Below are 14,723 nucleotides of genomic sequence, written 5' to 3'. Positions count from 1 at the left end.
CTGGTGATGTAGGATGGACACCACATCTGGGCAGAATGGGGCACACTTCTACCTTGGGGAGTCTGCTTCTAACACAACGGAATAAAAACAATAACAGCAGTACTAATAATAGTAATAATAACATCAGTGTCAGCCACACTGACATTAGAACATGAGGAGCAAGTGCATCTGTAGCTGCTGGGAGCTCCAAGTGTGGCCTAGGAGGGACAATCTCTGTCCCCAGGGCCTTGGCTGGGCATGGCACAATAGAGCCTGCTCTGGGGTGAGGACTGTGTGTACCCCACACACAAATACCCCCCAACGTCTTGCACATCACCAGGAAGTTGGTCTGATCTGGGGACTTCCTGCTTAGTTGAAGGCTGGTTTATTCAGGAGCAGGGAATACAGCAGCAAACTCCCCAGTCTAAACCTGTCCCTGAATCGCTGATCCAAATCCTGATTCTAATCCCACTCCCAGCCCTGCTGCCTTTCCCAGCCCCATTCCTGGTCCCAAATACAACCTCAGTGCTGGTCCTGATCCCGGTGCAAATTTCCAGCCCAAATGTGGTCTCCTGGCTCAATAGGAAGGCTGCCAGAGCCCAAGAACCAACACAAACACTGCAAAGAGCTCGGAAACCCCATCGGGATCTCAGCACCATTTCTCTCCGGGACCAGTTCCTGCACATCCACTGCTCTGGTCCAGTCCAGAGTGACACTTGGCCAAGCCTTGTGGATCGCAGAACTGCAAAACTGACCCAGTCCCGGGTCAGCACCTCCGTGCTGGGAGGCAGACAGGGCAGAGCAGCAGCAGCAATCCCTCACCGGGGCAGGGAGGACCAGCAGCGTCCAGCACGGGCGTGTTGCATCCCCGAGCTGGGGGCAGGCTGGGACCGGGCTGATGCTGATTTTGCTCCTGGGTTCGTCCTCCTCTAAGGTTCTTTTGTTCCGCTGCCCCGATCGCAGCCGGCCCCGAGCCTGCAGGGCCGAGGGCAGGAGGTGCTGGGGGCCCTGCCTGCGCCGCTGCCCGACAGCTGGCAGCCGGGCTGCCCCGGGGGGGCTCTCCCTCCTTGGTCGCCTCCAAGCTGCCGGCCAAGGGCGGCTTTGGAAGAGGGACAAGATGCAGCTGACTGGCCGGGAATGCGGGGAACAGAAGAAATCGAGTATTTGAGAAATAACCAGCGACATCGCTTTAAAGTGACGCAGCTTCACGCACCCGGGTGTGGACATTTTCCTAGCTCCGCGGCGAGGGGTCTATCCACGGGAAAAGCCCCTAAATAAACCCTCGAGGAGACAGCAGCCAGTGTGACCGCGAGGAAGGTGGGAAACCTGCGTGAGCCTGTCCCTCTCCAGCCTGGGAGAGCAACAACAGCAAACCTCCGTGACGGGGCGGGAGGGAGGAAAGTTGGTGTCTCCGGCAGAAACGGGCAGAACGGAGCAGCCCGGCCTGAGGCCATCGGGGTCTTACTTAAAATGGGACTGGGGGGAAGAAAAAATTTGTCCTGAGTGCGGTCCCTTCCCAGTAGGTACCGGTGCTGGGCAGAGCAATGCCCGGTCCCCACCGCTCCGGCAGCGCTGGGCTGGGGGCGAGGCTGCCCGGCGGCCCCGTGGACCTCTCTGCTCGGCCACAGCCGATTTCCAGGGCATACAACGAAATTCGCAGCTCAGAGGCTCTTCTCGGGCTCACCGCAGCCACCTCAGTGCTGGGGGTTTGGGGAGGGTTTCGGTGCTTTTCCTTTCCCTTTCTTTTTTCGTCTCCTTTTTTTTTCTTTCTCCCTAATTTTTGGGGTTTTTTCTTTTTAATTTTAACGCCTAGCAAAACTTTCCCTGCTCGGGAGGAACCGGCAGATCAGCTAATTGCGGGGGGAGGCGCGCAGAAAGCAGTAACCCCTCGACAACCCACCCAACCCACACCCCCCCGCTCTCCGCGGCTAATCATCCCATTAAGAGCCCCATCAGCGGGATAATGACAGCAAAAGAGGGCGGAAACCGCCCGGAAAGCGCGGAGATCCGGGCGACAATTAATTCCCGTTAATCAAGCTCCGAGGTGTCGCCTGCCGGGGAGTGACATCCCCCAAAACGCCTGGCGGCCAATGGGCGCGTTCACACGGGGAGGGTGGGGGGTGCCGGGGTCCCCCAGCCCGAGCGGCCCAAGTTCAGCTTTTCTCCCCATTTCGCCCCGTTCCCCCCCCGGGGAGGGCGCGGCGCTCCCGCCGCTGTCCGAGGTGCTGATCGCTCCGGAGCCACTCCGGCTCCGGGCTCTGTCCGAGGTGCTGCGGGCTCCGGAGTGACTCCGCTTCCCCCGCGCTGTCCGAGGTGCTGGCGGGGAAGGGGGGCGCCGCGGCGGCCCGGCGACTGGCCACCCCCTCCGCCCTCCCCTCGCCCTTCCCCATTGATTTCTGGATCATTAAGTGGTTAAGGCGCTGCGAAGCCTTCACTATCGATCGCTGCCTCCCCACCTCCGGCTGGGAGCCCCCGGGCTGCCCCCCAGCCCCGCGCCGCCGCGGCTCCGGGCACGGGTGGGGTAGCCGGGACCCCGGGTGAGGCTGGGGTCCGTCCCCCCTCACCCCACCCCTTTCGCGGCCAAAGTTTGACTCTGCCTCCCTCTCCCCCCCTCTCCTGTCTGTCTGTCTGTGAGTGCAGCTGGGCGCGATGCTGAAGACGGAGCAGCCCTGGATCTAACGCGCGGCGCCTCGGAGAGCCTTGCAGCAATTGTTGCCCGGATCCCAGACTGAACTTTGCTCTTTTTTTTTTTTTTTTGTCTCCTTTTTACCTTGTTGTTTTTTTTTTTTTTTTCTTTCGCCTTTTTGTTTTTCCCTCCTGTTGTTGTTAATTACCGTTATCAAACCGCTTCCGCCGCGCCCTCCCCGCCAATGCCCGTGTGAGCGCCGGCACCTCGCGGGGGCCATGGAGGGCTCCACCGGGTTTGGGATCGACTCCATCCTCTCCCACCGAGCCGGCAGCCCGGCCGTGCCCAAGGCGGACCCGCTGGTGGGGGACGGCCGGTCCCCGCTGGAGCTGAGCCCCCGCTCGGAGGGCAGCAGCGGGTGCCCCTCGCCCCGCTCGCCGGGCCGCGAGTGCCTGGAGGCGGCCGTGCCTCGGCCGGGCCTGGATGCGCATCTCCAGCCGGGGCAGGTCTCGGCTCCCTCGCAGTCCCGGACCGTCACCTCGTCCTTCCTCATCAGAGACATCCTGGCCGACTGCAAGCCGCTGGCCGCCTGCGCGCCTTACTCCAGCACCAATGGACCTCACGGCGGGCAGGAGCCGGCGGGCAGGATCCCCACCAAGCCCGGCGAGGATTTTAGGGAGAAAATGGAAAAAAACACCAGCAGCTCCTCCTCGGACTCGGAGTACAAAGGTAAGAGAGCTCACCCCGGTGGGCTTTGCAGGGCGGCCCGGAGCCAAAGCCTCCGGCGGCCCGGGAGTCTCCCGGTGCTCTGGGATCTCGCTGCGGACCGGGCTCCGGCGCCCCCGATGAGGGGGGAGGTCACGGCATCTGTCGCCCCCGAAATGACCGAGGGGTTGGCATCAGCTTGGGAAAACTTGGGGGTTCGGGGCTCGGTGGGGCTCGGCCCGGTGGAAGGGTTTGGGACAATCGGCGCTTCGTTAAACGCGCCCGGGGAATGCGCCGGGCTGCCTTCCGCCGCAGAGACCCGGCTGTGCCGCTCCTACCGGCGGGGAAACGGGAGAGCAGAACCGCAGACGGATTTCTGCTTGCGGGAAAAAAAAAACAACCAACAAACCAAAACAAAACAGCCAAACAAACAAAACAAAACAATAATAAAATAATCGTGGATTTGCCAGGTATTTCCCCTGCTCCGGTGCGAAACGAACAAGCCAGTCGGCGGGGGTTGATTCGATTTTTGTTATTTGTATTATTATTTTGGTAATCGTTCAAAGCCGAGCAGTACAGACAGGGAGCCCCGGGCCGCATCCACAGCGCCGGCGGGGCTTGGGGTTGGATGCGGCGGCTGCTCGCCCCGGAGCGGGGGCTTCCCCGGGCTCCCCTCGCAGCCCCTCCGGCCTCCTCCTTCGGCAGTCGGGGCAGGCAGAGGCAGCACGGGGGTTTTGGGGTCAATTCTCGCCCCTCGGAGCAGTTTATCCCGGGTGGCTTCACCCATCCCACCCCCATCACTCCTGCAAAAAGTTTTCCTCGGGTAAACTGTTCGCCGGCTGTTTGGGAAGGAAAGGAGAGGGTATCCAGCTGGGGGAGAAAAGGGAGGCGATGGCACCTTGCCGGGGGACTGGCAGGAAAAGAGGGGGACAGGCTGAGCCCCGTCCCGGCTGCAAATGCACCCTCGGCCCGGCGGAACCGCTGGGCTGGAGTCTGGTTCATGGGGGAAAAAATATTCACCCAAATGAGCCTCCAAAGGCGGCGGCAGGCTCTGGACATCAAGGGGGATTTTCGCTCCAAACGAAGGCTGGAGCCTAGGGTCGCTGCCGGGGCTGGAAGAGCCCCGGGAGGAGCCATCGGCCCCACGGCTCTGCGGGCCGGGACTGCAAACAGCCGCGATTCCCACCTCGGCGCTTTGCTTTCCCTCCCTACACCCGGCCCGGATTCCTTCAGCTCTTCTCCCCTTGCCCCAAATCGCGAAAGAAGCGAGGCGAGAGAAGAAAAGCGAGTTCTCCGCATCCCCCTGAGCCGGCCGAGCCCGGGCTGGGGGGTCTGGTTTGGGTGAGGGTCGTTTCTCGTCTCCTCTCCTGTCCCTGCGGTGGGACAGCCTCGGCCACGATGCAAATGACGTTTAAATGGGGGGAAAAATCCTTTAAATTACCAGGGAAACGCCGCTTTAAATCGGGGGAAAAAAGATACTGCTTAAATGAGGGAGAAAATAGACTGAGGGGAAAAATGGGAAGAAAAAACCCCAACAGTTTAGATGTGGAGGAAAACATTTAAATGAGAGTAAAACCCCCGCATCAGTGAAGGAACGAGTGAAGATCCTCTCTCCCAGCGCGATCCTTTTTATACTGCTTTGGAAATAGCCTTTCCTGGGGCAAAACGCCCCAGATTTACTCCGCAAAGGGGCTGCGAGGCTGGGCCTAAACCCCAAAGGCCAAACTGCCGAAAAACCCCATAATATATATTTTTATATGTAGGTATAAAATATTTTTTTAAAGCTACGAATAGCCAGGGGGAGATTCAGACAGACCGGGGAAGCCGTCGCCGCCGTTCGTGCAGGCTTTTGGCTAGCAGGAACTTTTTAGGAGCCGAGGATCAGCCCTGGGTTTGGGGGGATTTTCCACCTCGGGATGCGGGAGGCCAGACCCGCTTTACTCGGCGGAAAAGTCCATACAAACTTTGGGGCCGCTCCCGGGAGAGCTCGGGGCAGATCCCCTGCCCGGTGCCGGCGGTGTCGGCGCTGCCGCTTTCCCGGGAACAGGGACAGCATCTCCCCGTTAAAGGATCGTTCCCGGCTCGTTCTGCCTGCTCGGCCAGAGCCGGGGTTTCTGGTTGAAGGGTTTCACTCCCCGGTGGCTCAATTAACCGGATTATTGTTTTCCTACAGAGAGAAATCAGCTCGCGTTCGGCTCCAGCCCTGTCCCTACTCGCCCCCGTCACCAGCAAATTTAACATAAACCACTGTTAAAAAAAAAAAACCCAAATCCAAACGCAGCCTATTTGTATAATCGAGCCTATTTGCTCCATAATCTCCTCCAGGAGGGTGGAGGAGGCGAGTACAAACAGGAATTTATTTTTCCCCTTTTATTTTTGTTTCTGCTGGGTAATTTTTCCATCACTCTCCAACATTTTGCGGCGTGAATTCCCGCATCGCTCCGCCGGTGCGTGTGTACCGACCGCGCTAACGAATGGCCGCCAGCTCCTCTCATTCGGCCTTTTTGAAAGATAAATAACAGCCCGGGCAGGGGCTGGAGAGGTCCTTTCCCCAGTATTTCGTTGTGTACCCTGGAGAAGGGAGGTTTGTTCCGTGCCCGGGCAGCATCCCCGGGAGGACGGAGATTTCTCCGCGGAGGGGAGAGGCAGGAACACAACGGCAACATTCCCCCTCCAAAAAAAAAGTGGGCTCGCAAATTTCGGTTTTGGTTGGTTTGTTTTGCTTAAAAAAAAAAAAAAAAAAGAAGAAGAAGAAGAAGAAAGAAAAGGGGTTTAAAAAAAAAAAAACGAGAGGGAGAAAAAGAAGGGGGAAAAAAAATCTCCAAGCTTTGAGAAAGCTTTTGAGTTTGGGGGAATAAACCCAGAAGGAGGTCCTGCCCCGTGAGCAATGAGGGGTGAGGGCGATGCGGGGGGGTCTGGGCAGGAGGGCGGCGGGGCAGGGCTGGGGATCCTCTCGGCACAGCCCAGCGTTCCTGCTCCCATCCCAGGCCCTCGGGATGGCGAAAAGCCTGGCCCGGCTCGGGAAGCCCCTGAATTCCCTCGGGCAGCCGCGGTTAAAATTGACGGAGGTGCAGAGCAAAAGTGCCGTGAGCCCCACTCGGACCCGAACCCCTGCACCGCGTTTCTCCCTCTTTCGCGGGTAATTCCCCTCCTGCTCTGACCTCTCTTCCTCCCTCTCGGCTCAGTGAAAGAAGAAGGGGACCGAGAGATCTCCAGCTCCCGGGACAGCCCCCCGGTGCGGCTGAAAAAGCCTCGCAAAGCCCGCACCGCCTTCACCGACCATCAGCTGGCCCAGCTGGAGCGCAGCTTCGAGAGGCAAAAATACCTGAGCGTGCAGGACAGGATGGAGCTGGCCGCCTCCCTCAACCTCACCGACACGCAGGTGAAAACGTGGTACCAGAACAGAAGGTAAAAATGCACCGATCCCTCCTGCCCACAGCGCCGGGATCCCGCCCCGCTCCCCTCCCCGGCCGCGCACCCCAAACCGGGCAGGGCGTTTGCACCCCATAACCGCCCCGAGCCTCCCTGCAGCAGGACAGGGGCGATGTCCGTGCCGTGCCCGCCTCTCCCGGGGCCTTTTACCCCAAAGCCAAGGGGAGGGAAGCGATGCAGAGCAGGGTGTGGGGCGGGAGGGGCAATCGGTGCCCCCAGCCCCGGCAAGGCGGGGAGGCAGGACCGGGTTTCCAGCTAAACACAACAGCATAACACATCGGCCCATTAATAATAGATACCAATTACTGCTTTGGGCATCAATAATTAACACCCTTTACAGTAATTACACAATTATTATTATGATGAATAATTTACTGGTGGAAATAGGTTTAGCGCTTCAGCGACAAATCTGTAAAAGGGGTTGGCGACGTGTGGTGGCTTCGGTGGGTTTATCCGGACATCGCCAGCCCGACCATTGCCACCGCCACCAAACGGGGGACTCTCGGCTGCAGCCCCCGCCCTGTCCCCTCGCTCACTCCGGGGTTTTATCCTCTCAGCTCGTCATTTCCAGTCCCACTTCTCCATCTGCACCCCCACGTCGGGGGGTTGGGGAAGTTTAGGGGCGGCGGGGGACTGTGTGATCACCCCTTCTGTCCCCAAATCCCTCCTGCAAGGACACTCCGGAGCCGAGCCTGTGCTCCCAGACCCTTCCCCGGCCAGCCCGGCCCGCCGGCGGCGAGATCCCGGGCCGTGCTTCTCCACGAGATCCGGCAAACACACACACACATATGTAAATATATATATACACACACATATAAATATATATACACACACATGCCTATACCTATGTATAGGCATATTAAAAATATATACATATATATATATATATATATATCTAAACGCAGAGACACAAGTATGCCACAAACGAATTCCCCGGGCCCCTGCCCCACACGTGTCCCCCGCGGGACTCCCGCAGCCTCCCGAGCGGCCCGGCCCGGCCCCGGCAGCCCCGGCCCGCGGAGGGGTCCCGGAGCCCCGGGAGGAGCAGCGGGGCAGCCGCGGCCTCGGGCAGGAGCAGCGCGGTTGTCGCAGCATCCCCGCTCAGCTCAGGGATCCCCCGTGTCATCCGCGGGGCGTGTGGCAATCTGGACTTTACACCCCTAGGAAGGGACTGAAATGTCGGTGGCGATTTTTATCGTCGGGATTCACATCCCGCCCTTGGATCCCAGCCGGGCTGTGGCTCTGGTGCCTCCGGGAAAGCTCCGTGGGCACTCACGCCAGGCTGCCGCGGCGGGAACACTAGGGAGACAAGCTCCCACCCCCTGGACTAATGGGGTCTGCATCCCATCCCATCAAATCCCATCACACCCCGTCCCATCCCAACCCTGCCCTATAGGGGAGACTGGCCTGGGAGGCAGCAGTGCGAACGGGGATGAGCAATGAGAGCAGAGCTGGGGAAAGGGGATGTGCAAAGGGTGAAAAGCGCCCGGGAACGGCTTTGGGAGCATCCCTTTCCTCCCTGACCCCTTCTCTCGGCTTGTCCCCCCCAGGACCAAGTGGAAAAGGCAGACGGCGGTGGGCCTGGAGCTGCTGGCTGAGGCCGGCAACTACTCAGCCCTCCAGAGGATGTTCCCCTCGCCCTACTTCTACCCGCAGAGTTTGGTCTCCAACCTGGACCCCGGCGCCGCCCTCTACCTGTACCGCGGACCCAGCGCGCCGCCCCCCGCCCTACAGAGACCCTTGGTGCCCCGCATCCTCATCCACGGACTGCAGGGCGGCAGCGAGCCCCCGCCGCCCCTGCCCCCGCTGCCCGGCGTCCTGCCCCGGGCTGCGCAGCCCCGGTGAGCCCCGGTGAGCCCCGGTGAGCCCCGGTGAGCCCCGGTGAGCCCTGCCGGCACCCACCGGGCCGGGGGGCAGGAGGGAGCACCCCACCTCTGGGGCCGCGAGCAAGAGACAGACTCCCGCTCATCCCCAAATATATATATATATATAATTATAAATGAGACCACCCCCTCTTTTTTTAAAAATATATCTAACGAATGCAAGAAGCAAGGACAGGCTTGGCGGGAAGGAGCCGGCAGAGCTGTCTCCCCAACCCCGCGGGGCACTCGCCACCTTGACCCCCTTGTGCCCCCCACCCCGGCACGGGACGGCGCCGGCAGCAGGGGCGGGGGCTGAATGCTCCGGGGGGCTTCTCCTCTCCGCCCCCTCCCCAGGAACAGGCAGGGGAGCCGAGCCACACCTGCCTCGGACGGCTCCGGAGAGAGCCCTTCCCGCTTTGCTCCCCGAGCCCGGGGCACCGCTCCCGCCGCCGGCAAGGACCGTGGGGTGGCCCGGGCTGGTGGCCCCGGCGAGACTTTGGGACGTCCGTAACTTAAACTGAAAATTAAAAAAAAAAAAAAAGAAAAGAAAAAAAAAAGAAAAAGAAAAGAAAAAGAAACAAAAAGAAAGAAAAAAAAGCGCGCGGTGGAATGTAAATACGTGCAAAATGTATATGAATTATTTATTTGTGAACCCTGAGGGCGTATTTGTGTAAGTGATTCTTGTCAGTCTGTATCCCGGGGCCGGCCCGGCCGGGCGGGGGGCGCGGGGGGGGCTCGGGGCGCCGCGGCCGCTCCCGCTCCCCCCTTTTTTAAATGTGGAAATAAAACTTCTTTACAAACAAACGGGTCTCGCCTCCGCCGGCCCCTTCTTCCCCTCCCGCTTGTTTGCTCTGGCGGAGCAGCCGCCGCCGGGGGAAAGGGAAAAGCAAAGAGGAGTTTTCCCACCTCCCATCGCAGGGAGCCCCCCGTTCCCGGGGGCTCGGTGTCCCCAGGGCTCGGTGTCCCCAGGGCTCGGTGTCCCCAGGGCCCGGGACCAGTGCCGGCATGCAGGACCAGCCGCGGAGCCGCCGGCGACAGCGGGATGGAGCGGAGCGCTGCTCCGATAGCCGCGACTCCGGTGAATTAATAACGCTAATCTTAAGTGTATAATTGCCTAAGTGCTTTAAATGATCGCTTTGGAAAATGGATTGTTTCCACCCTTTAAAAGTGTCGCTCATCTGGCCGCGGCCAGCGGGCCCGGCAGCTGGTGCTCGGGACAGCCGGGCAGCGGCTCGCCGGCTCGGGGAGCCGACAGATGGGCTGCGGGTCCCCCCGGCCGGGCAGCTCCCCCCGGCTGTCTGCCGAGCCCCCCCGGCACCCAGCGGCCCTGCAGATCCCCTCCCCGGCTCCCCGGGCCGGTCCCAGCCCGCCGCTCCGTCCCGGGAGCTTTGCCCCGGCAGCCCCGATTGTGGCTCGGCCAAATGCACAGCCACGCCTGGGGCAGAGAGCCCCCGGCCTTTGTGGACGGCGCTGGTCCTTTGCATGTGAATGGGGGAGTTTGGTAAATCCCCGAGCCTCGGCTGGGTGAGGAGTAGGAGGATGAGGAAGGGGGGGTCGCTCCTAGCTCGGGGTTAATGAAGTGGGAAAGGAGTCTTTCAGAGAGGCCTGCAAACAACCCCCTCCCCGGGCAACAACCCCCGTCCCAAATCCTACATGGATTGACTTAAACCCAGGGGATAAGTGCTTTAAATTAATCTCATTGAATAAGAATGAGGCCAAACAAAACTCTTTAAAATCATATTAAAAATCTATCAAAGGACAACTTGCAGTGGGTGTGCTTTTCATTTTGTGAGCGCAAAGGCAAGGAGCATACAGCAACCTTCCTCCCATTTACACAGCAGGAATGTGAATCAAAGACATTCTCTAATATTTAATTGTCCTTGTAGCCATAGCAGATTCCTCCTCTTACATTAATGAAGTACAAGGCTTCGTTACACGTTTGTAATTGCAATATTTAAATTTGCCATTTCACATCTGGAAGGAGCTGGAAACTCCTCTGTACCAGCAGGACTGAGCCAGCACCATAACAGTGCCAGTGTCCAGTTGGTGTTGGGAGGATGGTAGGAGAGAGCAGGACAGAGCCCTGAGGAAACCTCTGCTCTGGGAAGGGGGAATAGCTGTGCAGGGAAGGAAAGAGAGCAAAGGTGAAGTGAGGGCTGGAGCTGTCACTGCCAGAGAGATCTCAGAGCTTCAAGCTTCCAGATAAATCAGTTTAGGGAAGACACCACAGGCTCCAGTGAGAGCACCACAACTGCCACATGAACAGCACCGTGTGTGCACAGCGATCTCAGCAGCCTCAAAACCTGCTGAGGGACCAACCTCACCTCCAGCCTGTGTTCAGGGACTGAGATAGGAGCTGGTGTCCCACCAGCACCGGTCCTGCACCTACAGCAGCCCCTGAGCAGGCTGGAAATGACTCATTTCCAGAGGATGGTGCCAGGCTGGCACAATCCTGGCAAGGCCTCAGGGGTGGGACAGCCTGTGCTGGGTTGAAATTCAATGAAGCAAAAAAATGGCTGAGTTTAGAAGCACCAATCCCAGCAGGGAAACCTCTGGAGTATCACACCAGTTCTGCTCCATGGATTTCTCCCAGGGTACAAAGCCCAACAGACAAGCTGCTGCTGGTTGGGTTCTGTCAGCTCAATGCTCTGGTCCAGAGTTTGGGGTTTGCCAGGACCAAACACAGTCCTGGCTCTCAAATTTTACCCAGCCTGAGGGCCACCTTCCTCCTCTCCTGACAGATTTAACCAGGACCAGCACCCTCGGAACAGACACAGAACAAAAGCTGCTCTGCTGGACATGCCAGCACACACACAAAGCCATTGAAATCAGCAGAATTGTTTTGAGCCAAGATATTTCATGGGTTCATCCCACCACCAAACAAAACTGCCAGAATGGAAAGCCCACACCACTTGCTTTTCCTGCCCTCTCCCCAGGTTTGGGGAGCAAACAAGTTGTTGTAACAGGGAGGTTCTGGTGCTTCTCAGCAGTCAGGTACCAGGGCTGTGCCTGGTGTTTGACCCAGACCCTCAAGTGGGTGTTTAACTGTGACCCTCACCCCAAGGTCACCTTTTTCCTACTCCAAAGCCTTGCAGTGTGAACTCAAGATGCTGCAGTTGCACAGGGGAGGAGGATGTGAGTTCCTACTGCAGGTAAAGAACATGGAGCCAGAAAAAAACAGAAAATGCACAAGAGCATCTCCTGCGATCTCAAGTTTATTATGAGCAAACTCTGCCTAACTTCAGGTGCATGTGCATTTCTTTTAACACTTATTTTAACAATCTCCTCCTGTCCCTTTACCTAATCACACAAGTAATCCAGCACTATCTGCTGGATGATGGAGCTGAAAGAAAAAGGCACTCTGTTTTTTTAAAAATCACTTTATTCATCATAACCATTTGTAATGTTTCATGCCCAGTTAATACAGGCAGCAATGAGGTTTCCTGATGTCTCTCACCTATGTGCTGTTGGCCTTTATTCCCACAATTATGAATTTGCCAACAGTCCCTATTAATTGCTATGTGACAGTCAGCCAGGAGAAGGTCATGTATTTTCCCCTCATGCACAAGATCCTTCCCAAACTTACACTCTCTGCATCACTCTGAGTCATTTTCATCCTCAGGCATTTCTTCTCTGTTTAAGTTGACATTTGCCTTAAACCTGATTGCTCTTCCAAATAGTTCTCATAACAAAATCAGGTGGGCTTTTGTTGTTACTTTATTTTAATCTAGTAAACGCTTGTAACTTCATTCTCACTGCAAAATCATGGTTAATTTGATACTGGAGCCTTTTTAACATCTTTCAGAAGTGCTCAAAAAAGTATTGCAATGAAATCAGAGTGTTTGACAATTGCCTGGGAGGAAATAAAAACTCTGGTTCTCGAAAGTTACCTTCACTTCAGAAATTAAATACTTTGGGGCTGATTGCTTCTCTCCTACAATCCTTTGTATGACTCACTACAGCCCAAAGTAGGTGCCCTCAATTCTGCATTTACAAGGCATCATTTTCATCTGTTTATACTCCTTTTTCAGTATCTCTTTCCTTCTGACGTCTGAAATTGCCACTGTTTGAGCACTTTCTGCTTCTGCATTAAACATGCCTGGCTCAGGTCACAGGTGGACTGCTCTTCCTCATCCCTTTCCTCCAGGAAGATGTGCAGATAGCAGAAAGTTGTGTTTTGGAAGGGTTTGCACTGTTTTCACCTGTAATCTGCTTGTGTTCTAGGAGGGGCTGGAAGGAGCAGAGGGAGGGACATGGGGAGGGATGTGGGTGCAGCTCAGCTGTAGGAGGTGGGGGAGTGGGAAAATCTCCTGCTTTGGGGGCATTTTCCCAGCCAAAGGGGAGTTTGGGTTTCATTTCCCACCCTGGGCAATGGTGAACAAGAGGGAGACTCAGCACACTCTGGGGCCATCCTGCATCCCTTTCCCCAGTGCCCCAATTCCCTGATGGGAACAAAGTGGATGGCAAATGGGAAATGCAAGAGGTGAAATCCATGAGCTCAAAAGAGGCCCAGGCAAGGCAGAGAACCCCAAAAGGCTGGGTCACTTCTGGCAAGAGTTTGCAGGAGCCTGCAGAGGGTTTAATGATCAGAGAGCTGAGACATCTCCTACACCCTCTGTGTTACATAACCAGGAATGACAACATGCTGCAGGCAAGAAGTTTGGAGACTGCTGGATCCCTCACTGGCTCCTTCCCACAGTGACAACGTTTGCTGCCCAACTCAGGAGTTGTGACATGAAGTTCTGTGCCCATGAGCTCTGCCCCAAAGGGACTGTGTGTCATCACACTGAAGAGTTCTCCACAATGCTGCCACTGGCAGCACTGCAGGTGGCAGTTCTGACTAACAGTGACCAGGGACAGGCCTTGCCACTGTGCACAGAGGACAGGAGAGGAGGTGGCAGCAATGTGGCTTTGTTACCTGAGACAGGAGCAGAAGTGGTCCCTTTATAGGGAGAGGGGACAGGGCAGCTTCCCATCTCCATTGTGCTCCTGCAATACCTCCCCTGCCATATTTATCTGTTTGGAAACAGCAAGTGAAGGGATTGGGGAGTGTTCCTCCAGGTTCTGAAACACAAAACCACCTCCTGTCTGCCCACACATGTCTCAATTTTACCTTGCACAGACATCACGCTTCTCTGAAAATTGTATTTAACAATTTTTTAATTTTTCTTGCTAAAAACCACCTTAGAAACAGGGTGTGTCTTCAGCAGGCCGCATTCAATTGCAGCAGTACAACAGGACACGCCTAGATTCCATTCCATTCGGACCTATGGAATGAAGGGGAGGAGGCCAAGATCCCCAGGATCCCTCCCACATTCGCCTGATAAATGGAAACACTCCTCAGTTGATTTGGCAGGTCACCCCGACCCCCAGCTGAGGCACTCAAGCAGCTTTTACAGCCAACGACTGGAAGGGCCTGGCTCATGTTGGAATCTGCTGGTTGCCAGCTTTTCCCTGCTTTCTCCTCTTCCTCTTGACCTTGGCTCCTCCAGTGTCCATCCCACTGGAATATTCAGAGCGCAGGATCTCAGCAAGGCGGTGTTTGCCGTGGGTCTTCTTGGGCAGCTCCGACCTGGGCAGAGGGAAGAGCAGAGGAATTAAGATCTTCTCCTGCCGGGTGAATTCTGACTGCTGACAGTCGTGCATTAGCGAAGGAGCAGCTCCCCTTCCTTGAGGCTTGATTTGAAATTCTGTCTCATGCAAAATTAGGTATTGTTGTGACAGGTTTTCACAAAGGTGGCAAAATAGCACGGCGTTTTTAAAAGGAAGCCTTTGTTCTGTACAAATGCTCTTGCAGGGTGGTGGGGAGAAGGAGGGAAGCTGGTGAGTCTGAAGGATGATGAATGAGGTGACACAGCAGTTTGAAAATAATATAATAATAATAATAATAATAATAATAATAGTAATAATAATAAACCACCTAACAGCCTAACAACATTGAACAATGAAAACATTTTATAAACAGAGTTAAATCCCGAGCTTGAAAACACAGCCCCCTCCCAAATGAACAAGGGAAAAAATGAAAATGTCCACAGTCTAAACCCAACAGACTCTTTTCTTGCAGTGTCCTGCAGCCATCACATGCACCTCACAGCTTCCCCCTCCCGAGACTGGCTTTT

The 14,723-nt window shown here is 56.5% G+C and overlaps 2 protein-coding genes across 4 annotated transcripts in view; one reads left to right on the top strand and one right to left on the bottom strand.

Moving 5' to 3' along the window:
* The first annotated feature begins 727 nt into the window (after positions 1–727).
* On the top strand, positions 728–9,408 carry BARHL1 (BarH like homeobox 1). Its single transcript, XM_085076949.1, has 4 exons — positions 728–1,296; positions 2,620–3,334; positions 6,496–6,718; positions 8,293–9,408. The coding sequence occupies exons 2-4, from the start codon at positions 2,884–2,886 to the stop codon at positions 8,585–8,587; spliced, it is 969 nt and encodes a 322-aa protein (XP_084933075.1). The 5' UTR covers positions 728–1,296; positions 2,620–2,883; the 3' UTR covers positions 8,588–9,408.
* A 4,340-nt stretch (positions 9,409–13,748) lies between these two features.
* The window catches only part of DDX31 (DEAD-box helicase 31), a 42,533-nt gene continuing 41,558 nt past the window's right edge, over positions 13,749–14,723 (bottom strand). For all 3 annotated transcript variants that reach the window (XM_085076928.1, XM_085076927.1, XM_085076929.1), the window contains one exon: positions 13,749–14,176. In XM_085076928.1, the coding sequence (XP_084933054.1) occupies positions 14,026–14,176 (151 nt within the window). In that variant the 3' untranslated portion in view covers positions 13,749–14,025. The remainder of the gene's footprint in view (positions 14,177–14,723) is intronic.

Source organism: Lichenostomus cassidix, chromosome 17 (genome assembly GCF_008360975.1).
Source record: "Lichenostomus cassidix isolate B80296 chromosome 17, HeHo_3.0, whole genome shotgun sequence".
Lineage (NCBI taxonomy): Eukaryota > Metazoa > Chordata > Aves > Passeriformes > Meliphagidae > Lichenostomus > Lichenostomus cassidix.
The sequence above is the reverse complement of the archived record's forward strand: the minus strand, read 5'-3'. Positions and strand labels throughout refer to the sequence as shown.